Source organism: Aquarana catesbeiana, linkage group LG04 (assembly GCF_042186555.1).
Source record: "Aquarana catesbeiana isolate 2022-GZ linkage group LG04, ASM4218655v1, whole genome shotgun sequence".
NCBI lineage: Eukaryota > Metazoa > Chordata > Amphibia > Anura > Ranidae > Aquarana > Aquarana catesbeiana.
Genome location: NC_133327.1, coordinates 325807727 through 325830258, shown reverse-complemented (window position 1 = coordinate 325830258; position 22532 = coordinate 325807727). Strand labels below are relative to the sequence as shown.

The 22532-nt window shown below is 40.5% G+C and overlaps 1 protein-coding gene across 1 annotated transcript in view; it reads right to left on the bottom strand.

The window, feature by feature from the left end:
• Nucleotides 1-220: 220 nt before the first annotated feature.
• The window catches only part of LOC141141246 (uncharacterized), a 44508-nt gene continuing 22196 nt past the window's right edge, over nt 221-22532 (bottom strand). Inside the window, exons 3-5 of the mRNA XM_073628926.1 lie at nt 7544-7598; nt 6617-6687; nt 221-1996 (exon numbers count right to left, since the gene is read on the bottom strand). Of these exons, the coding sequence (XP_073485027.1) occupies nt 1822-1996; nt 6617-6687; nt 7544-7598 (301 nt within the window). The 3' untranslated portion in view covers nt 221-1821. The remainder of the gene's footprint in view (nt 1997-6616; nt 6688-7543; nt 7599-22532) is intronic.

Sequence of the window (22532 nt, the reverse complement as noted above, 5' to 3'; positions counted from 1 at the left end):
TAATAGCCTATTTGTCTTTGGCAAATCAACCCCAATGAGTATTACTATTTAATGCCAGTATATTCAGCACGTTCAGCAAATTATTGATACATATGCTCCTTTGACATTTCTAAGCAGGGAAATAGAACATAATTAGGGAAATTCATAAACAGTAAATACTTTCCCATAATAATAAATGGTGCAACCATGAGAACACTTAAAAAAAACACAATAATAAAAATGTATTTAATTATTTTTAATTAGTAAATATCATGCAAAATGTAATAAAATAAATATATTTCTCTTTGTAGACTATTATACAATTTTATATTAAAAATGTAATTTGTTCATTTATACCATAGTAAACTGATCATCACTGATGAAGCTGAAACATTTTCTGAATTTAACATATGAACTGTGAAATCATGTTTTAAGACCTATTCTATGAAATAGTGTCAAGAGCAATGGTAATGTATGAAGTGCAGCATTCCACAGCAGACAATCAGATTTTAGATAACAAAACTCAGGGAACAGCAGTACCAATTCTGATTGCTTGTATACAATATTGCAAGTGGTTCTTTCCCTTATTGAAAAAGACTGATAACATCCTTTTTACTAAACAGTTAAATTATATAACATTTTATATTGAAATGTTATAAGCATGAGATTTCCTTACAGACATAGAAGTATTAGTTATAAAGCAGGTAATGAACACAGTATACTGCTAAGGATTAAGGCCGGGTTCACACCTATGCAAATTAGATGTGGGTTTCCCCGCATTCAATTGGCATAGCAGGAGAATGTGACTGGCTCCCTATGGAGTCGGTTCACATATCTCTGTTGCGGCTGCGGAGCGCACTGCACAGAAATGCTGTGCATGTTTGGCTCCGTTTCAGGGCCGAATTCAGGCATAGATTTGGCCCCGATTCGTCCCTGAAACGGGGAACAGGGATGCACATCGCTCCTGTGCGATCTGCAGCGGGTTCCAGTGTGACCCCAGCCTTAGTATGTAATGGATAAATAAAGCAACCCTTTTACTATAATATACAGGGGGCTTTTGCACATGGGCAGCTGAGCCAATGCAACATTAATGATGGCATCTTTCCTGAGCCCAGGGGCTGCGTATACTGGAGTTTACTTTGCACAGGCACAGCCACCCATGTGCAAGAGCCCTATGAGTCATACAGGAGCACTATGCACGTATGAAATAACCTAAATACATGATATTGTATTTTTTAACTATACAGTATAAACTGTACATTTTTTTTACTATTAAAAACAAAGTCGATGTGGCAAGTGTGGGTACCCATGGCAACCAATCCCATTTTGCCATTTGTAGTCATATCTGTAAAAAATTTTTCAGATTTGTCGTTATGGGTTACCACAACATGAACATCAGTAAAGAAAAGAAAGGATGTTTTGCTTTGAATATGCTTTTCTAGCTTATTCCATATGCAGCATGTAGCTTTGTGTGGCTTAAGGCTTGTGTATGATAGTATTGTACACTGTACAAGTCAGTTCTTTCTAACATCTGCAGCTATAAAAGGATTCACTTTATTTTTCATTTCCCATCTAATATGCATTAAGTACACTTAATTATGTTGTCAGGGTAAGATGTTTTTCTGTGAACATCTGACTGCAAATTAAGTATCACCTGTAAGTAAAAAGGTTCAAGCTGTATTTTGTATGTGTTCTGTTAATTCATGCTACAATCCTGTAACTATGGACTATGCTTTTTTTCTCTGCCATTATAAAATGTAAAACATGTACAAGCTGGCAAAAACTGCCCCATTGTAAGTGTCACAGCTATTATGTAGTCAAGTCCTATTGGCAGTTATCCAGTTATTCAGATTCAAATCCAGAGTCATGTTCTTCCTCATTGTTGTTCTCCTCGTTGTCTGTGTCTGATTCCGAGTCATTGTAAAATGATAGGGTAGCTTGGACTGGAAACCTTCTCAATAAATCTGCAGCTTCCAAATACACATTGTCAAGTGGTTTGGACTTGGGCCAGAATAGCCTGCAAAACAGTTATAATAATATTAAAGCTAGCTGTACAAATAAAAAACACATATTAGGTGAAACCCCCATATTTATTGTAGATGTGAGTTCCTTCAGCAGCACTGAAAGCAGACAGCGGGCCTGGTACCTCTCTGGGCTGAGCCCTCCTCTGGCTAAATTGGCCACTGTTGGACCAACAGCAGGTTTTAAGCTGAACAGCACAAATCAGGTAAGCATTGCTCATATTACATTTGAAAGATCAAATGCTGTGTACTTGCCCGTGAGTCCTTTTTGGAAGCACACAAAAGCAACCCTACTGCATTTTTCAAATCAAAGCATACCTTTTCTGCTGTCATGCTGCCAAATCTTTCTGTGAATTCTGCCGAAAAACGGACAAGTCCAGGAGTAACAATCCCTTGGGAGAGATTTACTAAAACTAGAGAGAGTGCAAAATCTGGTGCAGCTCTACATAGACACCAATCAGCTTCCAGGTTTGATTGCCAAAGCTTAATTGAACAAGCTACAGTTAGAGGCTAATTGGCTACCATACACAGCTGCACCAGATTCTGAGTGCTCCAATTTTAGTAAATCAACCCCTTTAGGTCAATTAGGCCCCATTCACACTAGCGCGTTTTTTGATGCATTTTGCATTTTGCAGAAATGCACGGGAATTTTTTAACATTCCTATGGAACATGTTCACATCAATGCTTTTTTGTATCTCCGCGTTTTTGGAAAGGGTCGGGGACTTTTTCTCATGCAAAATGCAGCGTTTTGCATGTAATGGTTTTCAATGGACAAGCATCAAAAACGCAAGTGCACCTTTTTTGCAGCGTTTTTGATGCGTTTTTGGTGCGTTTTTGGTGCGTTTTTGCCGTTATTTTTTTTTTTTTGTAATTTTTTTGTAAGACTGTAAAAAAAAAATGAAAAAAAAAAAAAAACGCAAAACGCAAATCGCGGCAAAAACGCCGCTAAAACGCGGCAAAAACGCGGCTCAAAAACGCGGCAAGCATGAAAAAAAAACCTCCAAAAACGCTCAAAAGCAACATGCATAGGTGTGAATCGAGCCTTACAGAGCTCACTCGCTCCTCCTACTGACCTCCACATCACTACTGCACCCTGCAAAGAATGGAGGTCAGCAGGAAAAACCGATGAGAACTGTGGGGACCCAGGAGGACTCCTGGCAGTGTTGGTTCTTTTGTCAACTTCATGCGAAAATCTTTTAAGGAATCTAAGCAGCATTTGGTAATGGGAAATGAATACATTTATATATATATATTTTTTTTTTTAAGCTATGCTTATTAAATGTAATATAGCACTGAGGTCAATTTAAAGTCCAGCTGATTTTTAAACCACCATCTAATACATTTCAAGGTCATCAAAACAAAATGTGTTCAATGTCCTACAACTTTTTTCCTTCAGAAATCAGCCATCGTATATCCGGCTGGCATGTTTCAGAGAAGAACCTTTGCTTCCTGTGTGGAAGCAGTGGTCTCAAGCAGGGGGCGTTTGACATGCCCCCTACTTGATCAGAGCTAGAACTCTTCAATAAGTAGTAAGCCTTGTGCTATAAAGACTGCTGCACTATTTGTAAAAAGGTGAGCAGCACTGACACCACCATCGAGGGGCATGTTATTGTGAAGCTCCTGACAGATTTGTCTCCCCCCAGGGCACTGACTCTTTTAGTGGTATTTTACATATCTCTAGGTCAGGTAAAGGTGAAATACCATATATAGTATCTAGTTAAGTTATGTAGATACGATCATAAAAAAAAAAAGTATTTTTTTAATGTAGTCATGTTTACAGAGTATCCTTACTATTGGTAACTGATTTTTTTGTGTCTGCTTGTGAGAGGTCTGGGGAGCTGTGTTTAACATAATTAACCCTGTCTGTACTGTACAGGTAGAGCTTCATTATCAGTTGTAAACTAGATTTGGACCTGGGTGAAGACTTGGAGAGCTGCTCTAGTGTTTCTCAACTCCAGTCCTCAAGGCGCCCCAACAGGTCACGTTTTCAGGATTCCCCTCAGATGAAACAGCTATGGTAATTACTAAGGCAGTGAAACTGATCAAATCATCACCTGTGCAAAATAATGGTGAAGGCTGAAAACATGACCTGTTGGGGCGCCTTGAGGACTGGAGTCGAGAAACACTGCTCTAAACTACAGAAGAATCTCATTCCTGGATCCACAGAGAACAGGGGGGGGGGCATATCAATATAATTATCCAGAAAGTAGCACACACATAAATAGAAGGAATGCCGCTCTCCCAACCAACCCATGCAACATAGAAGTAAGGAGCGGCCTCAGCCTACATGTCTCTGACAAACCCTCTCATGCATTTTGCCTCACTCACTGGGGCTTAGTTATAGCGGGAAACGTGTGAGGGCGTGGTTTGGTGGAGACATGTAGGTTGAGACCCCTCCTTACTCCTATGTTGCATGGGCTGGTTGGAGGAGCAACGTTCCTTCTATTTATGTGTGTGCTAAATTTGGACACTGTCAGGGGAATTCATAAAGAGGGTCTAAGAAACTACTTTGACATGCTTCCACACCACAGATTCATATACCTGTTGTAGACACATATCTGGGGCACGCACTGCATGTGGAGGTGCACTGAGGCCCAAGTGTCTATACACAATTGGGATGGGGGATGCAGCCTGAAGGAGATTGGCAGACACTAGTTCCCCATCAGTTCCACTCCCCTTGTTTTTGACAGTGGGCAGTTATACAGCCTGCTATTGGCTAAAAAAAATCCACCCACTGCTTGCTGTCAATTACAAAGAAAGCGCAGATCTAATGGGGAACTAGCTTCTCTATCAGGTTGCACCCACATCATCACTGGTTACTAGAAGGCTTTCAACTGTAAAGCCAGTGACAGGGAGGGAGTAGCAGTGGCAAATATGCCGCTCTTGTACACTGCGTACAGGGACACTCTACCTGACTCTGTACAGCAGGGGTCTCAAACTGGTGGCCCTCCAGCTGTTGCGAAACTACAAGTCCCATCATGCCTCTCGAGAGTCTTCTCTTTTCAGCCAATTGGAAAACAGGTCTCACACCCACTTCTGAATGGCCGGATTGAGAATCAGTGTTTCAACAGCGAATATTCATTCGCTGTTGTAACACACCTGGGTGGACTCACCTGGTGGACTCCGGATGCATCCTCTGCGACCAAAGCCCACCATATTTAGAGCCAGAGGCTCTAATAGGCTTCAAATCAGGTGCTTAAAAAAAAAAAAAAAAACCTGGCTATTGTAATTCATGCACCCGGTGCCCTGAATGGGGTGAGACACATGAATAGGGGGTGGCCGTGGCAGCCATGGATAGATGCATACTATGCATGCATCTATCTATTATGCGTATAGGGGTGGCGAGGAGAAAGGGGGCGGCACCCGGGTGCCCCTAATGGATGGGCCGCCACTGGCGGGGAGGATTCCTCTATCCACCTCACTTGTGTGGGTGGGGGAACGGATCTTTTTTACATTTTTCCCCACTGGGTTATCAAAAAAAAAAAAAAACTAACAATCTATGGCAAGCCTAAAGCCTGGTACACACAATGAGATTGTCGGATGTATGATGTTTCGTTTTTTTGCATGCTAGTCGCCATATCAAAAATGAAGAGGTTACTAAAGTTTGAAATTCTCGTACGACAGAATAAAAATGTAGAAAGTGATGTGTAGTATTGTATTTGTTCTGTATTTTTCAGAAAAATCGTACGGTCTGGTATTACATGTTTGTCCCTGCAGATAATTTTGTATGAAAGCTGTGTACTAACGATCATATTATCATGTGATCACTTGGAAAGTGGTCATTTTTGTACAATTTTATGTTCGTGTGTACGGGCCATTAGAAGACCTCTTACAGTTAATGAGAGGAGACTCAGCCAGTCCTTAGGAAAGACTCACTCTGACATTGTTTCATAAAGTCAGCCATGAGGCCTTCTCATGAGAAACATCTAAAAAAGGTAAGAATTTTTTTTTTGGTATGCTGTGTGAATGAGAACATGTCACTAGGTTTCCTCAAATTCGACTGCAAAAGTGGAAATATACTTTAAGCCTGGGTTTACACTAAACTGTTGGCGCTATATAAACCCTGTATAATAATAATAATGCAAAGCGAGAACTAGCGTAATTCCAGTGCTGGTTCCCACATCACATCTCCCTCGCAGGCAGTTCACACTGCGCTGTAGGTGTCAAATCAATACAAAGTTAATGACACCCCCAGACGGGTTCGCAGATCGCAGTGCGAACTGTGAATTCGGACAGGAATCAGATTGCATGGGTGTGAACACCCATGTGATCCGATTCCAGTGTGGGAAAAAAAATAAAAATAAAGGTTACTGCTTCTTTTTCATGCGAATCCAATGTGAATGCAGCCATACAACTGTATGGCTGAATTTGCATTGTACAGACATCGCATGTGATCAGCACAGCAATGCTATGTCTGAGTTCGCAATAGTGTGAACCCAGGCTAAATGGTTGAAACTGTACGCACTATGCATTGGCATGGATTGTTTACCTGTAAACAATCTCAACAAATGAAAACAATTGCACTTTTTGCAACTACTCTCCAAACACCAGGTTCAACATCTGTTCCATGACTAATAAGAGCTTAAAGTCTTCGTTGGCTGGGAACAAGGCTTACCTCACAGGGTGGTTGTATTCTGTAGCTTTCTGTCCAGATTGTGGATTTTCACACAGGCCGGAGACATATGGCTAGAATTCAGAGGAGAAAATGTTATCTCTACAAGCTGTTTTGTGCATTAGAGCAGTGACTTGAGAGCTGTTTATACCATTGACACCTCAGCTTTGTGTGAAAAAGGCCAAACCATGTACCATATCTAATGAAAAGACATGTGTGCACTAAACCTTGAAATGATTTCTGATCTCTTGTAAGATGTCATATGTAATATATATTTTACGCATCCCTTATCTGCATAGGCTTGACATTTTCATTGGCCGATACTTAAAAAGGATATTGAATGACAAAGGATATAATTGTTGTGAGCCTAAAAGGTTAGGCCATGAAGACATAAAAAAACAACTATTAAATCTATTGTATTATTATCTTCGTTTTAAAAGTCCCAAGCAAAGCAGTTTTGTATATTTCAATTTGCCTGAGCAGATTGGCTACCCAAAAATTTCTTCATTTAATGCAAGCTATCAACATGCATTTTATTCAAGCAGGGTGAGTGGTTTCAAAAGTCACTTAAAACATGTCCTCTCACCAGCAATGAAGAAGCAACAAATTAAAATTCAATTCAGTGAATTAAAGTGAATTCAGTTGCTTGATGGAAACATCCTTGTAATTGGCACTAGAGTATGACATTTTATTATTAAATCATAATGCGTACCTTTAAAAGTGGATGCACGTGAACTGTACAAAATAATGAAATCCTATTTAAATTATGTGAAAGGACCATGAGTGTTGTTCATTGCATATATTCTCGGTTTACATTAAATTGCCCACGCAGAAAAATGTTACATAAAGTTTCATAACTGAAGATCTGTATAAGAAAAAGAATACATTGTATAATATGATATCTAAAAGACCATAGGAGATAAAACTTACCAAGGTCTTATTGGAGCTATTGTGAATCCAAGGTCTCCAGAATGTCAAATGTGATCTGAAAAATAAAAGTGATTAATAGAGTCAGCCTTTGTTCACAGATGAATTTCTAAAAGTGTTGTGTATAATTGTTGAGGGAAGTTACAAGGTTAACCTTGTGTTAGGCTAAAGGGGGAGGTTGAGTTGAGTTTTGGGATTCAGGGAGGTGAGGGTTGAATCTAAAGATTAGGGGATATAGGAGGAAGGGGGTGGGGGGATAAATATAAACCTGTTTTTCACTGCTAGTAAAAAAAAAACAAAAAACTGGTATACTGGTGCTGAGCTATTAAAGGTGGGGTAGAGGAAACTAATTGATTATGCAAAAGGTTTACAGGGGGGGGGGGGTGTTATTTACTAAAGGCCAATCCACTTTGCACTACAAGTGCAGTCACTGTAGATCTGAGGGGGACATGCAAGGAAAATAAAAAACAGCATTTTAGCTTGTACATGATTGGATGATAAAATCAGCAGAGCTTCCCCTCATTTCAGATCTTCCCCTCAGATCTACAGCAACTGCACTTCCAAGTTCATGTGTAGTGCAAAGTGGATTTGCCTTTAGTAAATCAACCCCTAGATGTCATTCATATACATAAGTGTCAGAAAAGCACATGTGTGTATAACACACGCCAACTAATTAGACTCCAGAAATGAGGAAAATCACATTGGTGATAAGCAACACATCATGCTTATGTGGATCATTTACATAGTTACATAGTAGGTGAGATTGAAAAAAAGACACAAGTCCATCAAATCCAACCTATAACTATAGACGTTCCAAATGATTTCGTTTTTTTTTTTTTTTTTTTTTATTTAAACAATATACAATGATGAGCTTACGTGAAATGTGGAATGATAATTAAAATAATAATGGTAAAACGTCAACTTATAAGACTACACAGCACCATGATTCCAAAATTAGAAACAAATTTAATAAAAAAAAAAAAAAAAAAAGTGTGTAATGATTGTGAAAATATAAAGCAAAGATTTTTTTATTTACTGTGGTTATGAGTAAAGATACATCTTACACGAATGTATTACTTTAAGCTTTAATGTGCATTTGAAGTTTTCGTCATAAAGAAACTGTGTGACATACTGGAATTAATGTGCAAATGACTGGCCTAGCCTCTGCATGTACCTTTATACACTACAGTAGACAAAGGAAAAAAAAAAAAAAATACCATGGCAGTGCATGAAACATGGAGGCTGCCATTGCTGAGCGTCTTTGGAACATACATTTCTTGCTGTTCCTGGTTTCAGTACTTTCCACGTCACTGACATGGAAATGACATCCATATTAGAAAGTCAATGTAAAACCAGCAATTCTGATCTGCCTACCTACATGTTCCAGGTCAGCAAGTACTGAAGCCAAAGGATGAGCAGGAAAGGCGGGCAACTGATCTTCTCAGAATGAGATCTGCAAGGACAGTTTAACTGTTTCTATCCATACAGGTTTCTTTTAAGTTAGCACCTATCAAACAAGTTGGCACATACTGTAAATACAGAATAAAATTCATCGAAATGCAAGTCTAGTAAATCATATAGCACAGTGGTCATCAACCTTGCCCTCAGGGCCCACTAAACAGGCCAGGTTTGCAAGATAACTGAAATACATCACAGGTGATATCATTTGCTGCTCAGTGATTGCAGTATTCTAGTCTGTATCTCCCCATGGGTCATACATAAAACCTGGCCTGTTGGGTCCTGAGGACAGGGTTGATGACCACTGATATAGCACACATGTTAATGAATAGCCATGTTGCAATGTGACTAACCAAGAGACTGATCAAAGGGTAAACAGCCACTAGTAACTACAGAAAAGAGCATGCTGAGACTTGTAGTTCCATGGGACCATGCGTATTCCTCACATACTTTATATTGAACCATTTCTTAGAAATAAGTCACTTCCTTGTCTGTACGCCTAAATTATGCAGCCAAAACTTTAAAATTCCAATAGCCAGATCATGGAACTCACTATTAATTAATTTTGTTCCTTTTAAGGCTAGGTTCACACTGCTGCGAATTCTATTGCGAATTTGAGCCGTTGCGATCGCTCAAATTCGCAAGTCATTTAAATTACATAGATTAACATTAGTGTCGTTCACATCAATGCGTTGCGAATATAACTTGCGGGAAAAAAAGGTCCTGTCCGAGTTTGATCCGTGTGCGATGCGAATTCAGCTCCATAGACTGCAAAATTTGCAGTAGAATCGCAAGAACACATATAGAATTCGCAATGCAAATTCGCAACGCAATCGGAACAAAATCGCGCTAAATTCGCACTGCAGCAGTGTGAACCTAGCCTTAATGATTTCCAGAAGGCTAAAATACATTCACTCATTAGGCTTCCATTTATGTCTTATATGTTACATAATATATCTGCACTACTCGTAATGAGAAATCTCCCACAATTTTTTACTTTTATAAAATTATTTTTGTAACGCTTACGTGGAATATTTTTTTCTCTCTTATCTTCTTTTACTCTGACTAATGTTTTATAAACTTTAATTAAACCATTCAAGCAGAAAATTATGCTAGCAGCCTCTTATTAGCTCTTGTAACATAAAGCTTGTTCTTATGTTTCATTAAATGTAAAAATGATTTCTAGGACTTTAAATTACTATTATAGGAACTGAAACTGCAAAGACATGCTGTTAATTAATTGGTTCCTGTCTAAATTTCCCTTGTATGTGTATGTATGAATGTGAGATCAGCAGCTTAGACTGTAAGCTCCTTAATTAATTACAGTATGTAAAATGCTGCACAAATTGTCTGTGTTTTATAAATACCTGTAACCAATAAAGAAGCTCCTTGAGGGCAGGAACTGATGTGAATGTATTATATATATATATATATAATCTGTGTGTGTGAAGCACTGCGTAAATTAAAAGCGCTGTATAAGTACCTGAAATAAATAAACACGTTTACAACACACAGGAGACCCTTGTGGGCTTCAGGAAGCTAGTGAAAAATGTAATGATGTAAAATGTACAATAACCTTAAGCTGGCTATACACTATACAATCTGATTGTACAACCTCCTTTAGATCTACTATCATCTATGTGGTAGAAAAGCCTGCTTCATTTAAAACTGAGGCTCCATGCACTCCAGCGTTTTTTGTAAGCTAAAAAAAAAAACGCTGGAAAAAAACGCTAGTTAAAAAAACACTGGTAATAGCTTCTTTTTTAGTAGCATTTAAGCAGCCTTTTAGGAGAGTTTAGGAGTGTTTAAGAGCGTTTAGGAGTATGAGCATTTTATTAGCATGTTTTCAATAAGGGTTCATGCACACGGGACTTTTTAAAAACGCCAGAGCTACAGCAGTGCTAAAAACAGCAAGCGTTTAGCGTTATTGCGTGTTTCCTGCATTATCGTTTTTGGCCTTTTTGTCATTAAAAACGCTCCCTATAATGTAAAAATGCATACAAATTTCAAATGCAGCTAAACACGGCTTGATGCGTTTAGACACGGTTTTTGGCGATTTTTGTTTTTACTGCTCCTGGAAGCACAGGCTGTCATTTTTTTCTACTGCCCCTAAACGTTTATGCCTCCAAACGCCTCTTGATAGTTTATGTGTGCATGGACACATACACTAACATGGAGGGGCTTTTATAGGCAGTTAAAAAAAAAAAACATCAAACGCCTGTAACAACAGCTGTAAAAACGTACTGTGTGCATGAGCCATAGGAAAAAAGCTCAAAAAAATGCTATTAGTAGCTGGAAGAACGCTTCAAGAAACTACAAAAACCTTTTTTTTTTTTTTTTTTTTTTTTCCTGCTTCTAGACGCTGAAGCTCAAAAAACGCTAATAGCCTAAAGTAGTATGCATGGACATATAGGATTATGCCGCGTACACACGAGCGGACTTTACGGCAGATTTGGTCCGTCTGACAATTCGATCGTGTGTGGGCTCCAGTGGACTTTTTTCCCCAAAAGTCCGACGGACCTAGAAATAAAACATGTTTCAAATCTTTCCGACGGACTCGAGTCTGGTCGAAAAATCCGCTTGTCTGTATGCTAGTCCGACGGACAAAAACCGACGCTAGGGCAGCTATTGGCTACTGGCTATCAACTTCCTTATTTTAGTCCGGTCGTACGCCATCACGTACGAATCTGTCGGACTTTGGTGTGATCGTGTGTAGGCAAGTCCATTCGTTTGAAACTCCGGTAGACCTACGCTGCACAGTCCGTCGGAAAGACTGTCGGACCTAGTCCGTCGAAAAGTCCGCTTGTGTGTACGCGGCATAAGACTATTTAGCTAGGAGCAGAACAAAAATGCTAATAACAGATTTTAGGAGCTTAAACAAATGCTAGCATGCATGGAGCCTGATTGAATAAATTGTGGTTTGTCCTTATTTTACAATTTTTTCATGGCTGTAAAGATTATTGTATGGTCAGATTATATAGTGTATGGCCAGCTTTACTCGGTAGGACATGACCCTAAATTGTTTCTATGGGTTTCTGCACTTAGCAGGCTTTGCTCTTTCTTGTATCTCCCAATATTTAGAACAGACTTCTTGGTATTGCAGGCTGCCTAAATGCCAATCTCTAGATCATATATTGTTATGGATAATACCTACCTCAGTGCCCTTCTACCCTCTAGTCTTCTTGAAGCTTGGATACATCCAATTGGAACAGTTCTCTCTCTTCTTCTAAGACACTTGCAGCTGTAGCAGTCTAGAGGAATGGAAGACAAGCTGTGGTCCTCAGTGTCCTTAGCCAATGTCTGGTCCATACTGAAGCTTACTGTCACAGTGTTTCTCGGCATCTCAAAGCCCTTTGTGTCCCCTGCAGCCTTTTTATAGTCTATCCCAGACCAGGCCTATCCCACCCTATTGTTTACTTAACCGATAAAGTGCCCCTGGGTAACCTAGAGCAAGAGAGCTGTCCATCACCACTTGGCAGGTAGACTCGTGCAAGCTCCCAAATGGTCTGGGGAGAGATATGACAAGGATGTGTTAATGACACCTCCACAGGTCCATGCCCAGGGCAGCCCAGACTGACTATGAGCTGTACAACATGACCATCACTTCTCCCTGTCCAGCCACTGACCTTACTCTATAAACCATGTGTATCAATGACAGGTGATTGACAGCTCACTGATGTGCATGCACTGCAGTCATCATTATATACTGAATCCTAACCCTACAGATCGCAAGAACTCATCGGCTTTGCAATGTATGTGAATGACATATTGTAGCAAAACAGTTTCTCTAAATATTTACCAAACAATGTTTCCAATCATACAAAGTATCACTGTGGATGTATCCACTTTTCATTCTAGTGTGCAGTGCAGCATGACTGTGATCAATGGATTTGCAACCACTTACAGGACTTTGATGTGGTTGTCTATGATAATCTATAGCTGGATGTAAACCTGGAGTTATCTCAGCATAAACAACATTGCACAAGATGGCAAGAGGCTTACAGCTGTCACTTTTGGGGCTTCCAGAGCAAAACCATACCTAATAGACTGTAGGAGATAAACCATTTCTAAGGGAATTGCTCTAATGCATGATGATAAACCTTGCTCTCCACGATTTTTCTAAATTGATGTGTTTGCAAAAAGAAAAAATATGGGTAGCAAAAAAAAAAAAAAAAAGAAAATCAATCAATCAACGAATAAATTAATGACATGGCTTTTACAGATCACAGATTATGTGTGCTCTTTAGTGATAGTGAGCGATGTCTATTTGTTTTACAGCACCACTGGAGCTCCTGCCAGACTCTACATATGGCAATAGATGGCTCTGCCTTGGCTGCTGCTTCTGCTGGGCACGTTTTCCATTGGCAGGGTGAGAAAAGTTTTATAGAAGGACCTAAAGTGGAGGCTGTGCTCCAGGCTCGTGTCTCTGCTTTTCTCACCTCCCCTTGGTGTTTGGACAAGATAAGCAGAAAGCCTGGATGGTTATCTGATGGGGGGGATGGAATGTGCTCACAAATGGCTTAGGGAGAGATTTGACAGCTCGCCTACTTATCAAAGACCTGCTTGATCCATGGTCTGAACAAGTCCAGGGAGCTCACTCCTCTGCTATATTACACATGGAAAGCCCTGGGTTATTGAGATAGGATTAGTGTCAGCTGTATCCAATATCATAATTCAACAACCAAAACAAATCTCTCCAGAACCCATCCAATCTATTTATTTTTTCTTCTTATGGACACATTAGTACCAAGTGCCTTGCATATCTCTACTGATTATTCAGATTTGGTGTGAATGGACTCCTTAAAGAGCTCTTTGAAGTCTTGATCAGCTCCCCATGTTATAACACCACGTCCCTAATTTATTTACCAATGTGTATCTGTTCTGGGTAATGATCATATAACAAGATCAGAAGATGTGTAAACTCTCAGATCTCAATATAAAGCCTCGTACACACGATCGGATTTTCGGCAGGGAATTGTGTGATGACAGATTGTTGGCCTAAAATCTGACCATTAGTACGCTCCATCAGACAATTGTTGTCCAACTTTCCGCCAACAAATGTTGGATGGCAGGCTAGTAAATTTTCGGCGGACAACGGTCTGTTGTCAGATTTTCCTATTGTCTGTACACAAATCCGTCACACAAAAGTACAAAGTACAAACACGCATGCTCAGAATCAATGCTCACCAAACACAACATTAGCAGAAGGTGCCCAAAGGGTGGCGCTCAAGAGCTGAAATTCCTCGTAGTATGTCAGTACGTTCGTGTTTGTTTGCTGACAATTGTGTACCATTTGTATGCAAGACAAGACCCTGGCACAAGCCCTTCGGACAAAAGTCTGATGCTTTGTTGGCCTCTGTCATGTTCCAGTAAGCCCAGCCCCACTACAGTTAGAACACACCTAGGGAACACACTTAACCCCTTGATCGCCCCCTAGTGTTAACCCCTTCCCTGCCAGTGTCATTTATACATTGATCAGTGCATTTTTATAGCACTGATCAATGTAATAATGTCACTGGTCCCCAAAAAGTGTCATTTGGGATCAGATTTGTCCGCCGCAATGTCGCAGTCCGCAGTCCCACTAAAAAACCCAGGTCACCACCATTACCAGTAAAAAAAATAAAAAAAAGATAAAAGTACCTAAATCTATCCCATAGTTTGTAAAAGTGATAACTTTTGTGCAAACCAATCAATATACACCTATTGCGATTTTTTTTTTACCAAAAATATGTAGAAGAATATATATTGGCCTAAAATGATGAAGAATTATATATATGTGTATATATATTGGCTATATATTATAGTAGAAAGTAAAAAAAAAAAAAAAAAAAAAAAATTTTTTTTTTTTTTAATTGTTGGTCTTTTTTTGTTTATAGCACACAAAAAAAAACACAGAGGTGATCAAATACCACCAAAAGAAAGCTCTATTTGTGGGTAAAAAGAGGAAGTCAATTTTATTGGGGTACAGAGTCACTTGACTGCGCAATTGTCAGTAAAAAGCAAAGCAGTGCCATATCAGAAAAAATGGCCTGGTCATTAAGGGGGCAAATCCTTCCAGGGCTGAAGTGGTTAAAATATGCCTCTAATCATCCTAATGTGCATGGACACATAGAATAACATTGAGCTGCTTCTACAGGCAGAACACAAAACTCCTGTAGAAGCAACGATTTTTAAGCCATTGTGCGTGGACCCTACACCCCCAGAACATTATATATTTTCTGAAAGCAGAGGCCCTGTAGAATCAAAAGATGATAGTTGCAAATTTTTATGTCATGTGATAGTTACGCAACTGTTTATTAAGTGCAAATTTTCAGGGAAAAAAATATAACAAAATTAATTTTAGTGCAAACACGCACAATATAATAGCCTTTTTTTGGTAACATATAAAAGATGAGGTTGTGTTCAGTAAATAGATACTAAACACGTGAAGTCCTAAAATTGCATGTGCCTGTGATATCACAAAAACCTATGGTACCCAAAAAATCTCTATAGATGATGCTTTATTCCTCATGTATACAAGGTGTTTTTCCTGCCACTTTTAGCAGCGTCAAGAATTGTTTTTTCTTCCAGCTTAAAAATGTCTCTTTATGTTATTCTATGGGTCCATGCACATATAGGCTTTTAGCAGTGTTTAGTGGCAAGAGCTTTTAGAGGCAGGAAAAAAAAACATTGCCACTGCATCCAGGAGCAGCAGAGTCCTGAGCGGAGGAGGGGGGGAGTGTGGGGGGGGGCACTGTGACCCACACTGCACCCATGGATGATCTCCAGGTAACAGTGCGGATAATCGGTGTGGCGGGGAAAAGTTGCAAGCACAGATCTCCCTGTGTGACTTTTCAGCTGACAGCCGTTTCTCCTCCTCTCCCTCTCGCGACTGTCATACAGGAAGATCTGTGCTAGCAACTTTCCCTCACTGCACACATCATCCGGACTGTCCCCTGTGTCCTCCTCCTTCGGCAGCCCTTCGTGTCCTCCTCCAGCCCCCATGTACTCCTCCTCTGGCCGCTGTGTCCTCCTCCTCCAGCCCCTCTCCGTGTTCTCATCCACCCCCCCTTGTCCCCCCGCAGCCAGCTTCCCTCCTCTCCTCTCCCGCCGGATGTGGGGGATGTGTTAGGAAGGAGAGCGGAGGAAGGGGCCAGTATATATGTCATTTACCGGCTCCTTCCTTTTCTGAATTGGACACAGTGAACGATCACTACCGATCACTCCTGTGTCCTGTGATAACTGAGCAGAGTAAACTGTGTCCTGCTGCTGTCTCCTGTTCATTCATTTTCAATGCCGAGGATGCTGAGAAAGGGACTGGGGAATCTGTGTCCTCAGTCCCTTTCTCTGTCTCAAAGGGGAGATGTCAGGGGTATATAAAATAAAATTTAATTGTAAAATAGTGATAAAAAAAACAAACAAATAAAATAAACTACTGACACCATCCCCCCCTACCGACACTGTCTACTGCCCCAACCCCTTCCCCACCCCAAAAAAAAGCACTGAGAAAAAAATGAAACACAAATTAAATTGGAATATATATATATATATATATATATATATATATATATATATATATATATATATATACTACTGACACCATCCACTGCTCTACTGACACCATCCACTGCTCTACTGACACTGTCCACTGCCCTACTGACACCGTCCACTGCCCTATAACCTATATAAAATATATTTCCAAAATGATTTAAAAAAAAAAAACAAAACAAATTGTAAAAAATAATAGACACCGTCCACTTCCCTAATGACACTGTCCACTACCCCCACCCCCAATCATTGTGCAAAAAATAATACAAAAATAAATTTGTAAAAAATAATTAAAAAAATAAAATTGCTCCACTTACACCATCCACTGCCCTATTGATACCATCCACTGGTCCCCAAAAAGCATTTTGAAAAATGCAAAAAAATAATTAAAAAAATACATTAAAAAAAAAAAAACTAATGACAGCATCCACTGCCCTACTGACACCATCCTGCACATGCTACCCACCGCCGTACACTCCGCACTCCTCACCTGCATGTTCTAACCACTTCCATACATTCCACACTCCTCTCCTGCACATAATACCCACCGCCATACACTCCACACTCTTCTCCTGCACATACTACCCACCTCCATACTTCTCACCTGCACATACTACTCACTTCCATACACTCTGCACTCCTCTCCTGCACAAACTACCCACCTCCATACACGCTGCACCCCTCTCCTGCACATACTACCCACCACCATACACTCCGCACTCCTCTCCTGCACATACTACCCACCTCCAAACTTTGTACTTCTCACCTGCACATACTACCCACTTCCACACACTCCACATTCCTCTCCTGTACATACTGCCCACCTACATATACGCTGCACCCCTCTCCTGCACATACTACCCACCGCCATACACTTTGCACTCCTCTCCTGCACATACTACCCACCTCCATACACTCTGCACCCCTCTCCTGCACATACTACCCACCTCCACACTTCGCACTTCTCATGTGCACATACTACCCACTTCCATACACTCCACATTCCTCTCCTTTACATACTGCCCACCTACATACATGCTGAACCCCTCTCCTGCACATACTACCCACCACCATACACTTTGCACTCCTCTCCTGCACATACTACCCACCTCCATACACTCTGCACCCCTCTCCTGCACATATTACCCACTGCCATACACTCCGCACTCCTCTGCTGCATACTACCCACCTCCACACTCCTCACCTGTACATACTACCCATTTCTATACACTCTGCACTCCTCTCCTGCACATACTACCCACCTCCATACACGCTGCACCCCTATCCTGCACATACTACCTACTGCCATACACTCTGCACTCCTCTGCTGCATACTACCCACCTCCACACTCCTCACCTGTACATACTACCCACTTCCATACACTCCGCACTCCTCTCCTGCACATACTACCCACCTCCATACACGCTGCACCCCTCTCCTGCACATACTACTCACCGCTATACACTCTGCACTCCTCTCGTGCACATACTACCCACCTCCACACCCCACACTCCTCTCCTGCACATAATACCTACCATTATACATCCAATACTCTCCTGCATATACTTCCCACCTCTATACACTCCACACCCCTCTCCTACACATACTACCCACCTCGATACACCCTGCACTAATCTCCTGTGCATACTACCCATCTCCGTACACTCCACACCCTTCTCCTGCACATACTACCCACTGCCGTACATTCCGCACTGTACATTCCCTATTTAACAATACCACATTCTGCATATGTAAGGCACCTCAGACTCTATTAATCCACACCCCCTTTAAGCCACGCACGATATTTAACTCAATTTAAGACACGCCCACATTTTGCCACTTTTTTTTGCCTAGGGCCCACTTTTTATCTTGCACATGGGCCCACTGATTTCATGATATGCCCCTGGTTTAAACGCTAGTGCTTGAGCATTATTTAATTTCCATGACCAGAATAAATCATTTATTCTGGCCAGTGAAATGAATTAACACCCAAAAGCTTGATGCCTATAAAAGCTCCTAAAAATTTGTAAGTTTTAGACATTTTTACAAGCATTAGACATTTATTCTGCAAAAACGCTGCTGGCTTCTAGGAGAGTAAATAAATGTCCTGTGTGCATGAGGCCCTAAAAGCCTTTATAGCTCATCAGTTTAGTGTTACCAGGAGCTCTTGTGCTAGAATTATTTCACTCTGATACATGACACGTGTGGTGTGACCATGGTTTATATACACATACACACCGTCAGCCTGCGTTTGCGTTTGTGCATGTGTGCAGGGCAACAGGGGTTGTCGCAATTGAAAAAAAATATTTTTAATACATTTTGTTATAATTTTTCTTTTTTTTTTTTTATTTATTACTTTCACTTGATTGCTATCACAAGGGGTTAATAAACCCCCATATGATTGTATTGGGAAGGTGACAGGTGCTCTTTTTGAAGACATTTACACCATCTAACTGAGCACAGACCTGCTCAGTTCGATGTGTCCCCTGGCTGTACTGGCCAGGAAATAGAGGATCTGAAACCAGAAGTGATGAAATCAAAGTCGCTTGTGATTTATTTTGAGTTTATGGATATGCCTTGGTCTTACACCGCTCTTTATCCAGCGGGGTGCAACCGCAGCCATCAGCTTGTGAACTAGTTAAGTGTTTTCACAAACACTGGTTCAACATAAATATTAAGTTTTTCCAAAAAATAAATCCTAGCATATTAGGAATAGTTTGCACTTACAAAATAATTGAGAGTTTGGTTACATGGGCATTAGCCACCAAAGTAAAGATACGCTCCCAAGCTTTTTTCCCCCTTTACTTAGTACAGGCATTTACAGTATATAGCTTGGGCACTATACAGCACTTTACGTTATGTACAGTAACATCATTCCCTATCCTCAAAAGGTGTACAATCTACCTCACATGCTTACGTATACATAGGAGGGCAAATTTAGGCAGGAGCCAGTCAACCTACCAGCATATCTTTGGAGCAAGGAAGGGGGCAGGAGCACATTGAGGAAACTCCATGCAGGTAGTGTCCTGGTTGGGATTCTACGCAAGGCAGAAGTGGTAATCACTCCAGCTGGCCATAGGTGGATTCAAATTTGGCCTTTCATCAGGGACCGGCTGAATTTCAATCCATCTATGGCCATTTCTGTTCAAGAGGTGTTTATCTAATGATCGACTCCTCTATAATGAAACTGCTGGTAGCCAATCAGCTGCAGCACTGATCAATGTATTCTGACAGTGGAGGAGTTCTTTCTTTCTTTCTTTCTTTCTTTCTTTCTTTCTTTCTTTCTTTCTTTCTTTCTTTCTTTCTTTCTTTCTTTCTTTCTTTCTTTCTTTCTTTCTTTCTTTCTTTCTTTCTTTCTTTCTTTCTTTCTTTCTTTCTTTCTTTCTTTCTTTCTTTCTTTCTTTCTTTCTTTCTTTCTTTCTTCCCAGGTAACTCACTGAAGACAATTACAATAGATTTCTAGAGAGATAATAAAAACAATACCAGTGTAAAAACCAGACTGGGTCAATGAACAGTCTTGAACCTCGTGAAGCCAGACAGATTACCATGAAACTCTTTCAGTGGTATTCACTTGCCCCTAGCAACATTTGACCTTTCTATTCAGTGACATTAGCCCCCTCCCTTTACAACATTATTATTTGGAGCTATTTACATTACGGGCAGGTCTGATAAGGATGGGTGTCTCCTCCTGTTGCAGGCCCCAATTTATGCTCCTGATCAGTTTTATGATTGGCAAGTAGGTGCTAACTGCATTGCTCACTGGTATCTCATGTACACACTGTTCAATTAAGGCTGAGCTTGTAATTAGTAGTTCTATTGTGTTTGTTTTGTACACATAGTGAGGCAAGCAATGTTTGCATATCAATAAACCATAGTTGCAGACAGTGCAACATGCAAGAGGAAATCACAAAAAATGTTGAATGCATGCATTTTCAGTACATGTTGGCCTGTATATATATATATATATATATATATATATATATATATATATTGGACTCAATGAACTTACCGTTAAATTAGAGAATGTAAGAGAACGGGGCTGTTAATTTATAACTACCTGTTTCAATTTTTTACTGTTAGTTATTTACCCCACCACTATACCCCACAATTAGTAGGTAACAGTTGTACTATTGAAATTTCCCACCCCTACAGTTTGATCTTGAAATAAAAACAAGATTTGACTCACAAAGACTTCAGTGGGGTTCAGAGTTACAGTATGTTAGAGTTTTGTTGATTTTTGAGTGCATTTTTGCTGAGTTTGCCAAACCTCCTGCAAACCGATCCCCTACCAGTTAACAGGAATGAAACTGGAATATAATCTAAAATATAAATAACCTGTATAAATATACAGTATATACTGTGTGTGTGTGTGTGTGTGTGTGTATATATATATATATATATATATATACAGTATCTCACAAAAGTGAGTATACCCCTCACATTTTTATAAATATTTTATTATATCTTTTCATGTGACAACACTGAAGAAATTACACTTAGCTACAATGTAAAGTAGTGAGTGTACAGCTTGTATAACAGTGTAAATTTGCTGTCCCCTCAAAATAACTCAACACACAGCCATTAATATCTAAGCAGCTGGCAACAAAAGTGAGTACACCCCTAAGTGAAAATGTTCAAATTGGGCCCAAAGTGTCAATATTTTGTGTGGCCACCATTATTTTCCAGCACTGCCTTTACACTCTTGGGCATGGAGTTCACCAGAGCTTCACAGGTTGCCACTGGAGTCCTCTTCCACTTCTTCATGATGACATCACAGAGCTGGTGGATGTTAGAGACCTTGCGCTCCTCCACCTTCCGTTTGAGGATGCCCAACAGATGCTCAATAGGGTTTAGGTCTGGAGACATTCTTGACCAGTCCATCACCTGTACCCTCAGCTTCTTTAGCAAGGCAGTGGTCATCTTGTTGGTGTGTTCGGGGTCGTTATAATGTTGGAATACTGCCCTGCGGCCCAGTCTCCGAAGGGAGGGGATCATGCTCTGCTTCAGTATGTCACAGTACATGTTGGCATTCATGGTTCCCTCAATGAACTGTAGTTCCCCAGTGCTGGCAGCACTCATGCAGCCCCAGACCATGACACTCCCACCACTATGCTTGACTGTAGGCAAGACAAACTTGTCTTTGTACTCCTCATCTGGTTGCCGCCACACACGCCTGACACCATCTAAACCAAATTAGTTTATCTTGGTCTCATCAGACCACAGAACATGGTTCCAGTAATCCATGTCCTTAGTCTGCTTGTCTTCAGAGTAGAGGCTTCCTTCTGGGACAACAGCCATGCAGACCAATTTGATGCAGTGTGCAACGTATGGTCTGAGCACTGACAGGCTGACCCCCTCCCCTTCATCCTCTGCAGCAATGCTGGCAGCACTCATATGTCTATTTCCCAAAGACAACCTCTGGATATGACGCTCAGCACGTGCACTGAACTTGTTTGGTTGACCATGGTGAGGCCTGTTCTGAGTGGATCCTGTCCTGTTAAACCGTTGTATGGTCTTGACCACCATGCTGCAGCTCAGTTTCAGGGTCTTGGCAATCTTTTTATAGCCTAGGTCATCTTTACGTAGAGCAACAATTCTTTTTTTCAGATCCTCAGAGAGTTCTTTGCCATGAGATGCCACGTTGAACTTCCAGTGACCAGTATGAGAGAGTGAGAGCGATAACACCAAATTTAACACACCTGCTCCCCATTCATACCTGAAACCTTGTAACCCTAATGAGTCACATGACACTGGGGAGGGAAAAGAGCTAATTGGGCCCAATTTGGACATTTTCACTTAGTCTCACTTTTGTTGCCAGCGTTTTAGACATTAATGGCTGTGTGTTGAGTTATTTTGAGGGGACAGCAAATTTACACTGTTATACAAGCTGTGCACTCACTGCTTTACATTGTATAATAATGTAATTTCACCAGTGTTGTCACAGGAAAGGATATAATAAACTATTTACAAAAGTGTGAGGGGTGTACTCACTTTTGTGAAATACTG